The sequence below is a fragment of the Macaca nemestrina genome, unplaced genomic scaffold (genome assembly GCF_043159975.1).
Source record: "Macaca nemestrina isolate mMacNem1 unplaced genomic scaffold, mMacNem.hap1 Scaffold_74, whole genome shotgun sequence".
Lineage (NCBI taxonomy): Eukaryota > Metazoa > Chordata > Mammalia > Primates > Cercopithecidae > Macaca > Macaca nemestrina.
In genome coordinates, this window is record NW_027257865.1 from 139236 (window position 1) to 156879 (window position 17644).

At 41.3% G+C, this 17644-nt stretch overlaps 1 protein-coding gene and 1 long non-coding RNA gene across 14 annotated transcripts in view; one reads left to right on the top strand and one right to left on the bottom strand.

Annotated features, from left to right (window-relative positions):
- The window catches only part of LOC139361621 (disco-interacting protein 2 homolog C-like), a 247810-nt gene that overhangs the window by 70792 nt on the left and 159374 nt on the right, over positions 1-17644 (bottom strand). For 8 of the 13 annotated variants that reach the window (XM_071090247.1, XM_071090245.1, XM_071090249.1 and 5 more), the window contains 3 exons: positions 16806-17163; positions 15816-15941; positions 1394-1603 (listed from right to left, as the gene is read on the bottom strand). In XM_071090247.1, coding sequence (XP_070946348.1) covers positions 1394-1603; positions 15816-15837 — 232 coding nt within the window. In that variant the 5' untranslated portion in view covers positions 15838-15941; positions 16806-17163. Of the gene's footprint in view, positions 1-1393; positions 1604-15815; positions 16017-16805; positions 17164-17644 lie in introns of those variants that run through there. The other 5 variants (XM_071090252.1, XM_071090254.1, XM_071090250.1 and 2 more) reach the window with 4 other exon arrangements.
- On the top strand, positions 12499-15804 carry LOC139361623 (uncharacterized). The gene is made up of 3 exons (XR_011619202.1): positions 12499-13021; positions 13283-13451; positions 15732-15804. It is a non-coding gene; the product is annotated as an uncharacterized lncRNA (long non-coding RNA).

A 17644-nucleotide genomic window follows, 5' to 3' on the forward strand; every position in this document is an offset into this window, starting at 1 on the left:
CAATATACACATGGAATTTTATTATGGAAAAATACGTAGCAGTCACACATTTCTGTTCAATGTTTAGCCTGCTGTGATTTCAGGTAGGGTTATTAATTCACATAAACGAGTGTACATGTTCCTGAAACTGTGTCAAACTGAAGTTTAACACTGCTTTGCATTTGAGTACTACTTTGCAAACTTTTAAAGAGTATTTCTGTTTTCTCCTTTATACTCACAACAGTTGAGAGAGAAAAATTATTGTTTTCAATTTTTTTTCCCTCACTCAAGCCTAAAGCAGGAGAAGGGACTTCAAGATCCCAGCAGCAGTTATTGGGAAAAGTGAGACAGACCCAGCTCTCCTGACAGCAAACTCCTGTTCCAGACAGAAAACAGTTGACGCTTTCAGTGTCAGTGAGCACCGAAGGGGCTGGGACCCAAGTCAATCCCAAACACCTCTGGGTGTGAAGGAGTCAGTGATCTAGAAGTGAACATTCTGGGGTTCTGGGGTGTCTGTCGGCTATCTGATCACACATGACGTCCACCTGCTTCCCACTGAGGGTTTTGCAGAGATCAGGCTTTCCTGTGGTAGCTGGTGCCGGGAGGGTCTGAGCCTGCGGCTCGTGCTCCGTTATCGGCGACGTGGTACACAGTCATCTCCGGTTACTGCTTTAATAGAGACACACACCAAAACCTATTCAACCCAAGTCCCATACTTGATGGAAAACATTTTCTCCTGAACCATTCAAAGGCAGAGCGACGCGAGGCTCATCGTGGCTCCCCCACGTGTCAACTCTAGCTCTAGTAATTCTCACTTCACTCCTTTTCCACGGCATCTTCAAACGTTGTAGGGCAGTGATCCTAACTTTGCTCTTTTTCTAATACAGAGGATCTCCCTTGTCATAGAACCTACACAAAACAGTGCGCCACGCCCAAGAAATCTGAACACCTGTGGCAGACAGCAGCGTAAAGCGGCCGTGCTTAAAGCCCTCGTTTCCTTAAATGACTCCCGTGGTCAGGAGGAGCACACTTTAAAACCCTGTCCTGTTGACTGGGACTGTTAAGGTTTCACGCAGGAGCATAAGTGAGAAGAAAAGATAGAAGCGGATATGGCTGCAGGATTCCCCAGGAACACGAAAGGACTTATAAACAGAAGGCCCCTGGAATTCGGATATGGCTGCGGGATTCCCCAGTAACAAGGCCCCTGGAATTCCAGCTGTGGGAGGAACCTAGGCATGAGAAAAGCAGTACAGCAGCTTCCAGAAACAATCCAACCAAAGCACCCCAGGGGCCAGAGGGGCTCTGCGCTCTTTCCACTAAGGGATTCCACAGCCAAGATACAAACAGAGGAAAACGTGCACACACAAAGGGGTTTAGACAACAGGCACAGAAAGACACTGTGAAGCGTGCTCACCCATGGGGGTCTGGGCCATGACATCCGCTAGCCTGTGGGCAGCTCTGCTGCCCCCGCTCTGCGTGGAGGACGACGAGGTGGTGGACGTGGTGGAGCCGTGGATGGCCTGACTGATCCAGTGCTCCACTTTGATGCTGCCCTGGCTGGAGGTCGGGGCGCCCTGGGAGTCCACCTGCACTGAGCCTTCATCTTCTGAGCCATAAGAGGTATCTGTGTAAGAAGAAAGGCAATTTGCTATATGTTGCAGCAAAAACAGGCACTACAATCTCAGTCCCTGCAACACAGATTTACTTCACGCAAGTCTGAACAGTTGTTTAATGACTTTTTGCCGCAGACACTCTTGAGAATTTAAACCACTTTTCAGATAATGAACCATTTATTTTAGCATAATGAATTTTGCTTCCAAAGCACCTTATACAAACATGCTATAAGATGTTTGATACTGTCATCTCAAAGATGCACTGACACATTTCCTCTACACAGCAGTTTGGGAAGAAACCAAGTGTTTTCTTGTGTCAGTCAGAAAGTGAGAGGGCAAGGGGAGGCGGAGGGCCTGTGCAGCTCTCAGGAGTCTCAGTGTGACTATGTTTAGCCCCGGTTAGTCCTGAGATGCTCTTCTGGGCTCTGATTTATTTCTACGTTGGTGTGTGTGTTAGATACCCTTGCAGGTGATTTTTGCATCTGTGTGTTAGTTACCCATAGAGCTGATTTATTTCTACATCGGTGTGTTAGATACCCATGCAGGTGATTTCTGCGTCTGTGTGTTAGTTACCCATACAACTGATTTCTTTCTATGTCAGTGTGTTAGATACCCATACAGCTGATTTATTTCTACATCGGTGTGTTCGATACCCATGCAGCTCTCTAAGGATCAAGACGCTGATGATGGTAACAGGAGGGAAAGCAGAATGTGCCTCACATAGAGCGGCCCCTCCACCTCCCCGTTTTCCTCTGGGGCACACAACAAACCCTCATGTTACATTTTGCACTCAAATCTATTCACCTTTACACTATTCGTTTCTTATACATTGTCATTATTGATTTTTCTATCTGTACAAATTGGATATCTTGGATTATGAGAAAATACATCCCTTTTTTCACTATAATTCGCGAGAACATTTTTCATTTAATAACTTTTCATGCAGCACCAAGGTTTTTGGGAATAAATTGCTGCTGTATTTGTTAAACTTCAACGTAAGAATGACACTCAGAATCCTACCTACAAGTGAGTGATGGGAGGCGCTGGCTCAGGTGAGCAGCTCCAGATCATTGGGTGAGAGAAGGAGTCACAGCAAATAATCTTAAGACACTGGTTTGCTTCTTAAAAGACAGTAAGGGCAAACAATATTCACACTTATTACCACTGTCACATGACTTACGCTGTTTGGGAATTTTTTAAAAAGTTTACTTGTTAGACAAGCAATAATATTAGGAGCCTGAAAATTCTCTATCATCTTGCTTTTTTTTCTTTTGAGACAGAGTCTTGCTCTGTTGCCCAGGGTGGGGTGCAGTGGTGTGATCTCTGCTCACAGTAACCTGTCACTCCCCGGCTCAAGTGATTCTCTTGCCTCAGCCTCCCAAGTAGCTGAGATTATAGGCAAGTGCCACCATGCCTGGCTCATTCTTGTATTTTTAGCAGAAACGGGGTTTCACCATATTGGCCAGGCTGGTCTCGATCTCCTGACCTCGTGACCTCATGATCTGCCTGCCTTGGCCTCCCAAAGTGCTGGGATTACAGGCATGAGCCACTGCGCCTGGCCGACCCTGCCTTTTAAGAAAACTTACACAATTTATATAAAAGTAAAACTGACACAGCCTTGAGACTTTTGAGAAAGGTACACAACCAGGTGTCCACTTGGAGCACAACCATCTCCCCAGAACGTCTTCTCAAAACCCTTTCCAATCTTTCATTCCTCACTCCCACCTACCTTTTCCAAGAAACCTGCAGAATAATGTGATATAGATACTCGACAGAATAGCAGCAAACCAAGCAAGCAGCATATGAAATGGATGATACAGCATGACCAGTGGTGACTAGAATTACACACCATGGGGACAGGAAGTCAGGTTGATTTAACATTCAAAACTGAATTAATGTCATACGCGGTAAAGAATTACGGAGTAGAACCGCGTGTTAACCTTAGGAGACATAGAAAAGTACTGACAAATTCAAGAGAACGAAACTCAACAAACCATGAATAGAAGGCAATTTCCTCAACCTGTTAAAGTACATTCATGAAAAGCCACAGCTAACATTGTATTTAATGGTAAACAATAGAATGCGTTTTCCCTAAGATGGAGAACAAGACAAAGATGTCCCCTCTTGCCACTTTTATTCAACATTATCTGGCAGGTTCTAGCTGGTGAAATAAATTAACAAGTTTAGTAATAAAGACATCCAGATTAGAAAGGAATAAAAGTGTCTTTATTCATAGATGACCTGACTTTGGCATGTAGAAAATGGCAAGAAGTACACCAAAAATTACTAAAACAAAGTTTGATGGGATCATAGGACACAAGATAAAGATATACATATACTAGCAATAAAAAACCTGAAAATAAAATTAAGAAAATCGTTCCATTCACAATAGCATCAAAAGCAGAAGACATTCAGCTGAACTTCTAACAAAAAGGTGCAAAATGTGTACAATGACAACTATAAAACATTACGGAGAGACATTAAAGATCCAAATAAATGGAAACTAAATAAATGGAGGCAGATTCATGATCGTGAATTCGAAAACGCAGCATTATCAAGACAATTCTTCCAAAACTGTTCCATTAATTCAAGGCACTGCCTAATAAAATCCCAGAAGGCTGTGTGTGAAATGGAAAGCTTATTCTCAATTTTATCTGGAAATACAAAGGACCTACAATAGCCAAAATAAATTTGAAAAAGGGAAACAATGTTGGAAGACTTCACTATCTGATTTCAAAACTTTACATAAAGTCATAGTTATTAAGGCAGTGGTATTAGCACAAAAATAGATGTATACATCAAAGGAACAGAATTAAACTCAGAAATAAAGCCTTATATTTATGATTAATTTATTTTTGACAAAGGTCTCAAGACAATTCAGTAAAAGAAAGGTAGTTTGTTTTTTCAACACATGTTGCAGTGGCAACTGGGTACCCACACACCAAAAAGAAAAACCGTGGGGGAAAGAATCCCCCAAACCAAACGAAAACAAAAATCCGACTTAGATCTTTACTGCACACACAAAAATTAACTCCAAATGGATCACAGACCTAAATGAAAGAACAGTAAGACCATGACACTTCTAAAACTCCCAAAGACACAACCCATGAAAATTAGTGAAATGGACTTCATTAAAATAGAAAACTAGTAAGTTTTAAAAGATGATTATCTCCCTATAACTAATGTAACAAATTACCTTGATCTTAGTGGCTTATAACAAGACAAATCTATTATCCTATTGATGAAGAAGTCAGAAGTGTAAAATCTAAGTGTCAGCAGAACTACGTTCCTTCTGGAGGCTTCAAAGGAGAATCCATTTCTTTACCTTTCCCAACTTTTAGAGGCCACCTGTGTCCCTGACTCATGGCCCCTCTTCATCTTTAAAGTGCACCAATCCAGTCTCCAGTTCTTTTCTCTTTTAAGGACCTTCTTGATTACAGTGGGTCTACCTACTTAAACCAGGATAATGGTCCCATCTCAAGATCTTAAATTAATCAGCTGCAAAATGCCTTTTAACCACTTCAGACAACAGGTTCATAAGTTCTGGGGAATAGGACCTGGGTATCTTGGGGGAAAGGCTTTGTTCTGTCTGCTACATAGTAGTTTGTTCTTTCACTGAGAAACGTTACATCTGTAAAACTCTTATATTCAGATTGCATAAGGCACCTGTAACCCATAAGATGACAACCAACCCATTTACAACATGAGCAAAAAATCTGAACATTTTACCAATATATACAAATGGCTATGAATAGGAATTAGCACATTAAAAGCTAATAAGCACATTAAAAATGCTTAGCATCATTCATTGTTGCAAAGTAAATACACAATGATATACCATTCCACATCAATTAGAATGACAAAAATAAAAATAACAGTAACTATTGGTGGTGATGATGTGGAGAAACTGGGATGAGCATATGCTGCTGGTGGAAATGTGAAATGGTGCAGTTATTTTGTAAATAATTTGGCAGTTTTTAAAAAGCTAAACCTAAACTTACAATAAGACTCAATCATGCTACTTGGCATCCACTTAAGATAAAAGAAATTATATGCATACACAAAGATATGTACATTAATGTCAATGGCAGCTGAATATGGAAACAATGAATAACCAACTGGTAAATGAATAAACAGAATGTGTCATATCTATCAAATAGAATATAAATAAATAAGAAATAAACTACTGGTGCATGGTACAGCAAGGACTTCAAAACAGATAAAGGAGGCATAGAGAAGTGTGTACATTGTATGATTTTATATCATAAAATTATAAGATCATAAAAAAACCAAAAACCATAAAATCAGAGTAAAATATTCTATGATTTTATATTCTAGAAAATTTAGAGTGCACTGTTATGATTTCTAGGGTTCTTTTCCGTAGAGCTAACCTTTCATCTGATATCCTTTGCAATCAGCCAAGTACATTCTTTAGCACGTTTATAGTGTAGTTCTGCTGATAACACATTCTCTCAGCTTTCATATTTGGGAATGTGTTGTTTCACCCCTGTTTATAAAGGAGATTTTCCCTGGATATGAGTTGACAGGCCTTTCTCCTGCTTTTAGTGCTTTAAAAAAATGTCTTTCCATGGTCTTCTGGTCTCCACTGTATCTTCACAGAAGTCACGCGTTTTTGAAATGCTTCTCTGGTATGTAACGTGTCTTTTCCTTCTGAGTCCTTTCAGGATCTCCTCTTAATCTTGGGATTTCAGTACTTTGGCTATCATGAACTCGGATGTGCTTCTTGTTATACTTGTTCTGCTTGGAGTTCACTGAACTTCTCGGGGCCGGACACAGGTGTTTGACATCAATCTGAGAAAATTTTGACTCCTTTTTTCAAAGGTTCTTGCTCTTCTCTCTCTTTTCCTTCTTGTATTACAAGTATATTGACGTATCACAGGAGCTTGAGGTTCTGTTGGCTTTCCTTTCATTTTGTTTCTCTGGGCTTCACTTTGGTTAATTCCTTTTCATCTCCCTTCGAGCCCACAGACTTCATCTTCCTTCTCCAACCTGTTAAGCCCATCAGCGCCATTTCATCTCAGTGTCATATTTTCCAGCTTCATAGTGATGTCTCATGTATACCCTATATATGCACAGCGTCTCCTATCATGGACATTGCCTACCAGACTGGTACATTTGTCACAACTGATACTTCTACAGTGAAACATCATTACCACTCCAACTCCATCATTCACATCAGGGTTCATTCTTGGTGTTGTACAATATATGGCTCTGGACAAATGCATAACATGTATCCACTATTACAGTATCATACAGAGATCACATACTAAAAATTCTCCTGCTCTGCCTATTCATCCCTGCCTCCCCCTGGCAACAACTGATCTTCTTACAGTCTCCATAGTCTTGCCTTTTCCAGGATGTTGTAAAGCTGGAATCATACAACAACCTTTTCAGATTGCTTCTTTCACTTAGCAATATGCCCTTTAAGTTTCCTCCGTGTCTTTTTATGGATAGCTCATTTATTTTCAGCCTCAAATAATATCCCATTGTCTGGATGTACCACAGCTCACTTATACATTCACCTACTGAGGGGCATTTTGGTTGCTTCCAAGTTTTGACAACTATGAATAAGGCTGCTCTAAATATCTACTTGCAGGCTTTTGTGTGTAGACATAAGTTTTCAACTGCTTTGAGCAAATGCCAAGGAGTGTAATTGCTTTATCATATGGTAAGAGTATAGTTAGTTTTGTAAGAAACCACCAATCTGTCTTCCTAAAGGCTGTTCTATTTTTATTAAGACCCGCCATGAATGAGAGAGAATTCCCACAGCTCCACATCTTCACAGGCTTTGGTGTTGATAGTGTTCTGGATTCTGGTGTAGTGATATCTTACTGTTGCTTTCATCTGCATTTCTCTATGACACGTGATGGGAAGCATCATCTCATACGTCGATTTGCCATCTCTATATCTTCTTAGATGAGGCATCTGTTAGTCTTTGACCCATTAATGTGATGAATTACGTTAATTGGCTTTTCAATGTTAAACCGGCTTTGGATACGTGAAATTCCATGTGGTTTTAGTGCACAATTTTTGCTAGATTTGCTAATATTTTATTGAAGATTACTGCATCTATGTTCATGAGAGATGTTCTGTAGTTTTCTTGTAATATTTTGTTATAAAATGGTATTTGATATTAAAATGATGCTGGCTCTATAGAATGAGTTAAGAAGTATTCCTCAGCTTCTATGTTCTGAAAGAGATTGTAGATAATTGGTATAATTTCTTCTTAGATATTTGGTAGAATTCACCAGTGAACCCATCTGGGCCTGGCACTTCCTGTTTTGAAAGGTTATTAACCACTGATTCAATTTAACAGATACAGGCCCATACAGATCGTTTCTTCCTGTTCAAATTTTGGCAAATTCTGTCTTTAAAGAAATTGGTTCATTTCATCCACGTTATCAAATTTGTGGCCATAGAGTTATTCATAATTTTTATTATCCTTTTAATGTCCATGGGATCTGTAGTTATGTCCCTTATTTCATTTCTGATATTGGTAATTTATCTGCTGTATTTCTTTTTCTTGTTAGAGGCTTACAGATTTTCTCTCAAAGAACCAGCTTTTGGTTTCATTGATTTTTCTCTACTGATATTCTGTTTTCAATGTATTGATTTCTGCTCTTTCATTATTTGTCTCCTGCTTAGAATTTAATTGGATGTTCTTTTTCTAGTTTTCGAAGGTGGAAGCTGATTGATTTTAGATCTTATTTTTAACGTATGCATTTAAATCTATAAATTTCCCTATAAACATTACTGTCACTGCAGCTCACAAATTTTAACAAGTTTTCATTTTCATTTACTTCAAAAATTCAAAGAAATCTTTAGGTTTCTTCCTTGAACAATGTATTATGTATAAGTGTACTGTTTAATATCCTAATATATTTTCCAGTCGTCCATTATTGATTTCTACTTTACTGTGGTTGAGAACATACTTGTTTGATTCCTATTCTTTTAAATGTGTTAAGGTGTGTTTAATGGACCACAACATGGTATGTCTTGGTGAATGTTGTGTATTCTGCTGCTGTTGGAGGAAATAGTCTATAAACTTCAGTTATATACAGTTGACTGAGGATGCCGATTTCAATTTTGTCCTTACTGCTTTTCTGGCTACTGAATTGGTCCATTTCTGATAAAGGGGTGTTAACGTCTCCAACTATAATAGTGGGTTAATTATTTCTCCTTGAAATTTATCAGTTTTTACTTTGGAATTCTGATACTTTGTTAGCAAAAGTACATTTAAGGATTGTTACATCTTCTTGGAGTATTGACCTCTTTATTATGTAATAGTCATCTCTGGTAACTTTCCTTGATGTAAAGTCGACTCTGTCTAAAATTAATATCACCACTTCCATTTTTCAAAATGAGTGTTGGCCGGGCACGGTGGCTCATGCCTGTAATCCCAGCACTTTAGAAGGGCAAGGCAGAATGATCACCTGAGGTCAGGAGTTCAAGACCAGCCTGGCCAACACGGTGAAATCCCATCTGTACAAAAATAGAAAAAATAAATAAATTACGCAGGCATGACGACAAATGCCTGTAATCCCAGCTACTCGGGAGGCTGAGGGAGAATCACTTGAACCTGGAAGGCAGAGGTTGCAGTGAGATATCAGGCCATTGCACACCAAAAAATTAGTGTTAACATTTATATCTTTTGCCATCCCTTTACTGTTGATCTATATGTATGTCTTTATATCTAAAGTGGATTTCTTATAGATAATATATAGTTCGGTGCATTTGGACTGACATTGAAAGTAATAATATACAGTTGAATTAACATCTACCATATTTGTTACTATTTTCTATTTGTTGCCCTTGTTCTTTGTTTTTGTCTTTCACTTTTTTTTCCTTGTGGTCTTTATTGAGCATATTCTATGATTTATTTTCTTTCCTTTCTTAGCATATCAGTTACTTTTTTTTTTTTTTTTTAAGTGGCTGCCTTGGAATTTGCAATATAAATTTACAAGTAACCCAAGTCCACTTTCAAATGACACTACACTGGTTTCTTGATAATGCAAGCACACTATAATAACAAAATAACCCTAATTCCTAATTGCTCTCTCCCATCCCTTGGGTATCACTGCTCTCATTCATTTCACTTATATTTAAGTGTGTGTATATGACATATACATAAGCATATAATACAGTATATTTACTGTCGCTATTATGAATGAACTGTTAAGTTAGATCTGTTAAGAAAAATGAAAGATTTTCTTCTACCTTCACTATTTCTTCTTTAATGCTTTTTGTTTTTCTATTTATTTTTTTAAACAGACAAGGTCTTTCTCTGTTGCCCAGGCTGGAGTGGAGCAGCATCATTATAGCTCACCGCAGCCTTGAACGGGATCCTGGGCTCAAGAAGTGACCCGTCTCAGCCTCTCAAAGTAGCTGGCACTATAGGTGTTGGCCACCACGTTTGGCTTTTTTTTAATGAGACAGAGTCTCACAACGTTGCCCAGGCTGGTCTCAACTAAGCGGCCTCCAGCTCTACTCCCATCTTTGCCTCCCAGAGTGTTAGGATGACAGCTGTGAGCCCTGTAAACAGACTGTGCTCTTCCTTTCTTTGTGCACAGCTGAGTTACTGACCTCTACTATTTTCTCTAGAGAACTTTGAACATTTTTTGCAAGGCAGGTCTACCGGCAACAAATTTTTCAATTTTTGTCGGAGAAGGTCTTTTCTTTTTCTTCACTTTTGAAAGATAATTTCACAGAGTATAGACTTCTAGGTTAATGGAATTTTTTTCCTCTCAATAGTTTAAATACTTCACTCCACTTCTTGCTTTCATGGTTTTTGAGGGGAAGTTGAAAATAATTCTTATCTTTGATCCTCCATAGGGAAGGAGATTACTCTGGTTTCTTTGCTTTTTAATCTTTGATTCACCATAGTTTCAATATTTTATGCCCAAATAGAGTTTATTTTTGTTTTGTTTTTGTCGTCATCGTTTTTACATTTATCCTTCTTGGTGTTTCTTGAGCTTCCTGGATCTATGGTTTGGTGTCTGGCATTAATCTGAGGAAATTCAGCTATTACTGTTACAAATATTTCTTCTGTTCCTCTTTCTTCCCCCTTGTATTACCGTTATGCATATTTTATGCCTCTGTGGAAGTCCCATAGTGCTTGGATACTCCGTTCTTTTTTGCTTTTCAGCTCTGGAGGTTGGAGTTGGGTATTTCCCTTTCTCCCAGGTCAGAAGGCTCTGATAAAATCCCACCAGGTTAGTCTCCACTTAACTAGCTTCTCAGGAAGGTGGACCTAGTGAAGAGTGCACTTGCATATTGAAAAATGATTCCTATTCTCTTTCCCCTGTAGTAAGTATGAGGGGATTTTTCTCTGATGTTTACTTCGAGAACCTGATTGAGCTTCTGATGATACCACTCACAAAAGCATGAGACCCGTATGCACAGGCCTCCTGGAGGTTTTAACTCTCAGACGTGGCCACACCTCACCACAGCAATTTGTCAATTCCAGTTCAGGGTTTCCAATCCCAGCGTGGGTTCCTTGGAGCATTGTGCTCCAGTGTATGGTGATTCATCTGCTTTACCTGTCCAGCCAATCTGGGGACAGTGGCTTGCCGGTGACCTCACGTCTCTTGCAGGTTTAAGAAGAGCTGCTGATTTTTCAGTTTGCTCAGCTTTTTACCTGTGAGGAGGGAGTGACAATTCTCAAGATTATCGTGTACATAACCTGAAATTCCCCAACTCCATTATAGTGAAAAGTGTCTTCCCTTCCTCTGGCTCAAGAATTAAAATATTTTCATTCTCTGACACGTTGTACTCTGATTCCCTAAATATTTATAATTGTAGATTTAAAAACTCAGTTTTCTGCTGTATCAGACATGTAGACTGGCACTTTCCAACAGAATTATGAGAGTCCTGTTATAGAACTTGAAACCTTCCTTGTAGCCTCATAACCTTCCTTGTAGCCTCATATAAATATATAAACAGGTATAATTAATTTTACTGGTATATTTTTAACTCAAAATGCTCATACTATACTTGCAATAAGAAATACAAATAGGCCGGATGCGGTGGCTCAAGTCTGTAATCCCAGCACTTTGGGAGGCCGAGGCGGGTGGATCACGAGATCGGGAGATCGAGACCATCCTGGCTAACACGGTGAAACCCCGTGCCTACTAAAAATACAAAAAATTAGCCAGGCGTGGCAGCGGGCAGCAACTTGGGAGGCTGAGGCAGGAGAATGGCATGAACCCGGGAGGCGGAGATTGCAGTGAGCCGAGATCACGCCACTGCACTCTAGCCTGGGCAACAGAGCTAGACTCCGTCTCAAATTAAAAAAAAAAACAAATACAATATTTTCTATTTTTTATATTAACTGGCATGTCTTTCACGCAGCAAATCCAGTTCAGACCAGGCACACGTCATGTGCTCAGCCGCCGCATGTGGTGAGTGACAGAGACCATCCTGCATGTGTGTGCACTTTTTACTGCCTTTTTCTTGACCACAGATTCTACCCCCCGTTTCTCTGTGTATGCGGTGATTATTTGCTGAATATTACACATTGTGGGTAACTTGTTGAGCACACTCAGGATCCCTAACCTCCCTCTGAAGCTTTCCAGCTCTTGTTTTAGCAGTTAGCACAGGCACGGCTGGGTCATCGTGACATGGGCAGGCTTGGTTGGATTCGCTGTTGGTGTGAATCTGTGGAGAGCTCCCATCCTGCACCCACTTGGGTCTCCCCATCCTGGACGTGGTAAGATGGCCATGCTCCGCCCACACCTGAGCTCTCTCTGATCTCCCCCTCCCGGACATGGTAGGACGGCCATGCTCCGCCACACCTGAGCTCTCTCTGATCTCCCCCTCCCGGACATGGTAGGATGGCCATGCTCCGCCACACCTGAGCTCTCTCTGATCTCCCCCTCCTGGACGTGGTAGGGTGGCCATGCTCCGCCACACCTGAGCTCTCTCCGAGCTCCGCCTTCTGGATGTGGTAGGATGGCCATACTCCGCCCACACCTGAACTCTCGGCACCACGGTCTGCAGGTGTTCTCCAGAGGGCAAGTGTACTGTGGGTGCATCTCATTCATTCTCCTGCCCTCGCCCTCAGGTTCTGGCTGGTACAGCTGTGGTCACAGACTAAAAACAGCCACCTCATTCGTTTTGTGCAGTTTTACAGTTGTTTAGGGCAGATGGGTGATTTGGGTCCCTGTTCTCTCATCATGGCTAGAAGTAGTTTTGGCAAATTATTCTTTTATCTTTACATTCGGAAACTAAAGGAAAGTTTCACCCATAGAATACTAGCGTTGCGACAATCCTAATGAGAGTTTCTCCAGAAACTAGGATCCAGGTCAGCAGCCAGTCATTTCATAGAAGATAAACTTCAAGAACATTCTCTGAAGGGCAATGAAACTGAGTAAGATCTAACCACTGTTACCAACAACCAAGAAAAATAGGTAAGAAAATGCAGCTAAGATTTGGATCAAGTAAGTACGGTAATAAACATGCAAACTATCGCTAAGCACAAATAGGCTGGGAGTAAAAAATTTTTATGATATTGACATTTACGATTTTACAAAACTGCCCCATATGATGTATCAAGAGGACTCCTGATGAAAATTTACAAAGGATGCTTTATGGCTTATATAAAACTGTTGGTCAAATCCAAATATTTCACAAAAATAACATTTCAAATAATATTCTTTTATATTTTGCAGACATCTGTACAAGGAGGTTATTCATCACACATGACCCAGTAACGTTTGTCAGCGGTTGGATTCAATACGAGAAATAAGCAAATAACCGTAACCGCACTGTTTCTTCCATTTCAAAGTCTTTTCTCTTATACAAAGTGGTCAAGAAAAATGCCCGTTGCCTTACATACTGGTTAGTGCCAAAAATTTGGTTTAAAATATTTCAACCCTTGAAATATTTTACGTCCATGTTGTTAGTTACACAAAGAACACATACAAATACAATTATTTTGCCATAAGTTTTGGCAAATTGTAACCATTAACTAAACAAACAGGAGTAAGCATGTTATTTTTGAGATAGGGTCTTGCTCTGTTGCCCAGGCTGGAGTGCAGTGGCACGATCATGGCTCACTGCACCCTGATCCTCCCACTCCAGCCTCCCGAGCAGCTGGGACCACAGGCACACACCACCATTCCTGGCTGATTTCTGTATGTTTTGCAGGGATGGGCTTTGGAATGTTGCCCAGGCTAGTCTCAAATGCTGGGAACTCAAGCAATCTGCCTGCCTTGGCTTCCCAAACTGCTGAGGTTAGAGGCATGAGCCACCATGCCTGGCCTAATCATTTTTAAAGAGTCTGCATTTATTATCGTTATTTTTTTCTAATTGAGATGGGGGTCTTGCTCTGTTGCCCCGGCTGGAGTGCAGTGGTGCCATCTCAGCTGACAGCAACCTCTGCCTCCCGGGCTCAAGTGATTCTCCCACCTCAGCCTCCCAAGTAGCTGGGACTACAGGTGCACACCACCGGGCTCAGCTAATTTTTTGTACTTTTGGTGAAGACAAGATGTACAAAAGGCATTTCTGTACATTTTGCCATGTTGTCCAGGCTGACCTTGAACCCTTGGGCTCAAGCCATACACCTGCCCTGGGTTCCCAAATTACTGGAGTTATAGGCATGAGCTATCGTGCCCAGTCCTTCATTATGTGCTGTGGCTTAATATTAAAATAAGGAAAGGGAGGAGCCCAAGGGAGCACGTTGGCAGAAAGGGCTCCCTTGTCAACAACTTGCTAGCATGGCATTCACTCCCTTGCCTGGCTGGCACTGCGTTCTTTAGATGAAGAACACGTTATGTGTCAATGAGAAACAGAAACAACATAGGAACACCCTGTCTCTACAAACACTTAAAAATTAGCTGGGTGTGGTGTCGAGCATCTGTGGTCCCAGCTGCTTGAGGTTGAAGTGGGAGGACCGCGTGAGCCCAGGTGGTCACAGCTGCAGTGAGCCAAGAGCTGCCATCATGATGCTGAATTCCAACCTTGGTGACAGAGCAAGACCTTGTCTCAAAACAAAAAGCAACGAAAACCCAAAATGATGCACTCTAAGTTCTGTCCTTTAAATTCCAGTACCTTCATTTGTAAAGGTATGTAAAGGTGAAACTCAGGAGCTGCCTGTAGTAATGTGGACGTACGTTTGACCTCAGCTCTGATCTGAAGCACGTCCTTCTGTCTCACTGCTTGCCAAGACTAAGCTAAATTTCAGAAGTAAAAATACTCCCGAAAATGTTGTACATTTTCAACTATTCGTATTGTACCTTAAGTTTCTTTGGTATTGGAGCAAAAATACTGGGTCATTTAAAGTGATATGTAGCTTCAACGTGGGATGTAAGGTGATTCAGGTCCTTTGAGAAGACAAGCTTGCAACAACGGCATGAATAATGTTGGAATCAAAATCACAGAAACTAAACACCAAATAGTATAGGTTCAATCCGTGTCTCTAACAAGTATCTGGATAACTAAACTTTCTGCTTTACTTGGGTGTGAAGATCATGAAATGTAGTTTATAATTATTTGGGCAGAGAAAATAGAGAATTGGGGTAGTTATGTAAAATTCAAGATTAAAGAAAAGCAGTATTATATAGCAGAAATATAAATTGGCTATTACCTTCAGTAATTTAGATCAGGGGTTGGCAGGTCCCTGCACCAAATCTGGTCCGTTGTTCTTGTAAATAAAGTTTTATTGGTACACAGTCATACGCACTTGCTGTCACCCATGGCTGAGGGCAGAGTTGACTGGTTGTGAGAGACCTTATGGCCTGCAGGAACTAAAATACTAGCTGGCACCTTGCAGGCAAAGTTTATGACCTGATTCGGGTAGCTGCCTAAACTGTCCAATTCGCTTGTTCTAAAACAATCCAACAATGTAGCACACTTATCTGAAGATTTGAGAATATGCATGCAACAGCCTAATCAGAAGAAAAGTCCAATTCCACCCATAGGGTTACAAACTCTTCCCTTTTCCCTACAAGGAATTAAATGAATAAAACTGTGTGAGATTTTACTGGTATGTATCATATGTATCAATCTTGATGAAAAGTTAAAAATGTGTATTTATACAGATACATAGTGTTACTTTTCATGCACTGTTTTCGGACTTCTGGTTCACAAAATCTGCATTTCTGCACCATGATTTTGAAGGCAAAAACCCAACTTCTGGGCTAGCGGTCAATTCTGAGGCGCCCAGCATGTTCAGGAGGCAGTGTCGGGGAGCGTGTCCCTTACCTGGAGGGGTGTAGGCGTCCATGGAGGTCTACACGACCAGGGACCTGCGTTTGGAAGGCATAGGCACCGCCATCTTCTGCTCTTTGTGTCTGGCCAGAGCCGCCTGGACAGCTTCCGTGTGGACGTCTGAAATGGAGAGAGCTCAGTCACTCAGTTCTCAGCTTAGGTCCCAGAGGCCAAGCTGCACCCTCCTCTCTGTCCCCGCAGCATGGTTCATCCACCTTCTGAAACTCACCAACAGATGGGTGGGTGAGGAAAGAAAATCAGTGTTTACAGTTCCATAAAGACATTAAAATTTATTCACAGACTTTTAATTATTCATTTTATTACTGTAGAATCCATATCCGCAAGCAAACACTGGGTGTAAACTGCACTGAGATTTTTCTTTTTAGGGTGAATGCACCTTGATCTTTGGAGATTCTTTGTAGGTCACACGTTTGAGCCTCCAAATCCTTTCACTGTACCGTTGAGAGGCGTGTGCACGCCTCGCACCCCAACTCACACAGCCACGGTCGCAGCTCAGCTCAACACCGGCCATGGGCCAGGACTGTGTTGGCTATGGATATGGTTTGGCTGTGTCCCCACCCAAATCTCAACTTGAATTCTACATCCCAGAATCCCCATGTGTCGTGGGAGGGACTTAGGGAGAGGTAACTGAATCACTGGGTCCCGTCTTTCCTGTGCTATTCTCGTGATAGTGAATAAGTCTCATGAGATCTGATGGCTTATCGGGGTTTCCGCTTTTGCTTCTACCTCGTTTTCTCTTGCTGCTGACATGTAAGAAGTGCCTTTCGCCTCCCACCATGATTCTGAGGCCTCCCCAGCCATGCGGAACCGCAACGCCAACTAAATCTTTTTCTTCCCAGTTTCGGGTATGTCTTTATCAGCAGCATGGAAATGGACTAAAACAACCATTAAGACATTTTGTGGCTATTAACCCATTACATTAATTCCACACATTCACTGAATGCCTTCTCTGTAAGTCCCTACGGGTTGGGGTCGCAGTGGTGATAAGGCAGACAGTCTCATGGCATCTCACGCAGGCCACTTCTTAAGGGATGAGACAAGTGATAGATGGGCTAGAGAATTAAAGCAGAGACAGATGCAGCAGCAACTCCAAACTGTGAAGCCAGGGAAGAACCCTCTTAACACAGAATCAGAACAACAGGAATGAAACATACCGGCTGTCAAGACGAGAATCTTCGAGACACAGGCAAAAATCCGCTCAAAGGCCCTAAACTGTCAGTGAGAACGGTGTTAGCAGAATAAAACCACCACCACCAAAAATGGCCAGCGTGAGTGAAGACGAGTTGGGGCAGTTTTCTCTGAAGCTGCGAGAATGATCCCACTGAAAGAGAATCAGACGTGGCTTTCTGGCTTAAAACCCCCAAGCTGCCACCTGAGACAGGACCCAGACCCTCAGCATCATGCCCACAAGCAGCTCATCGCACTGCTTGGTCTTGTCAGCCTTTGTGCACACTTCTCTCCCTAACTAGATAAAGAGCCTGGTCATCTGGCCACTATTTCTAATTCCCAGGTCAAAAACCATTATGTGACTGACTTGGCTCATGGCCGAAAACTGAAGGGATCAATGAGGTGACAGTCCACTCACTTCCACAAATCGCTTTTTGTTTTGCATATTCTCCGTTTTAAACTTTTTGGATGTAATTTCAAAGACACAGAAAATCTGCAAGACCAGCGTAGTGAATTCCCACATAACTTACCAGGCTCAACTTAGGCCCAACTGCTCCTATCTTACATCACTGCTTTCCCCCCTCCCCCATGAATTTTCTAAGTCAAATGAAAATAAATATCAGATACTATATATC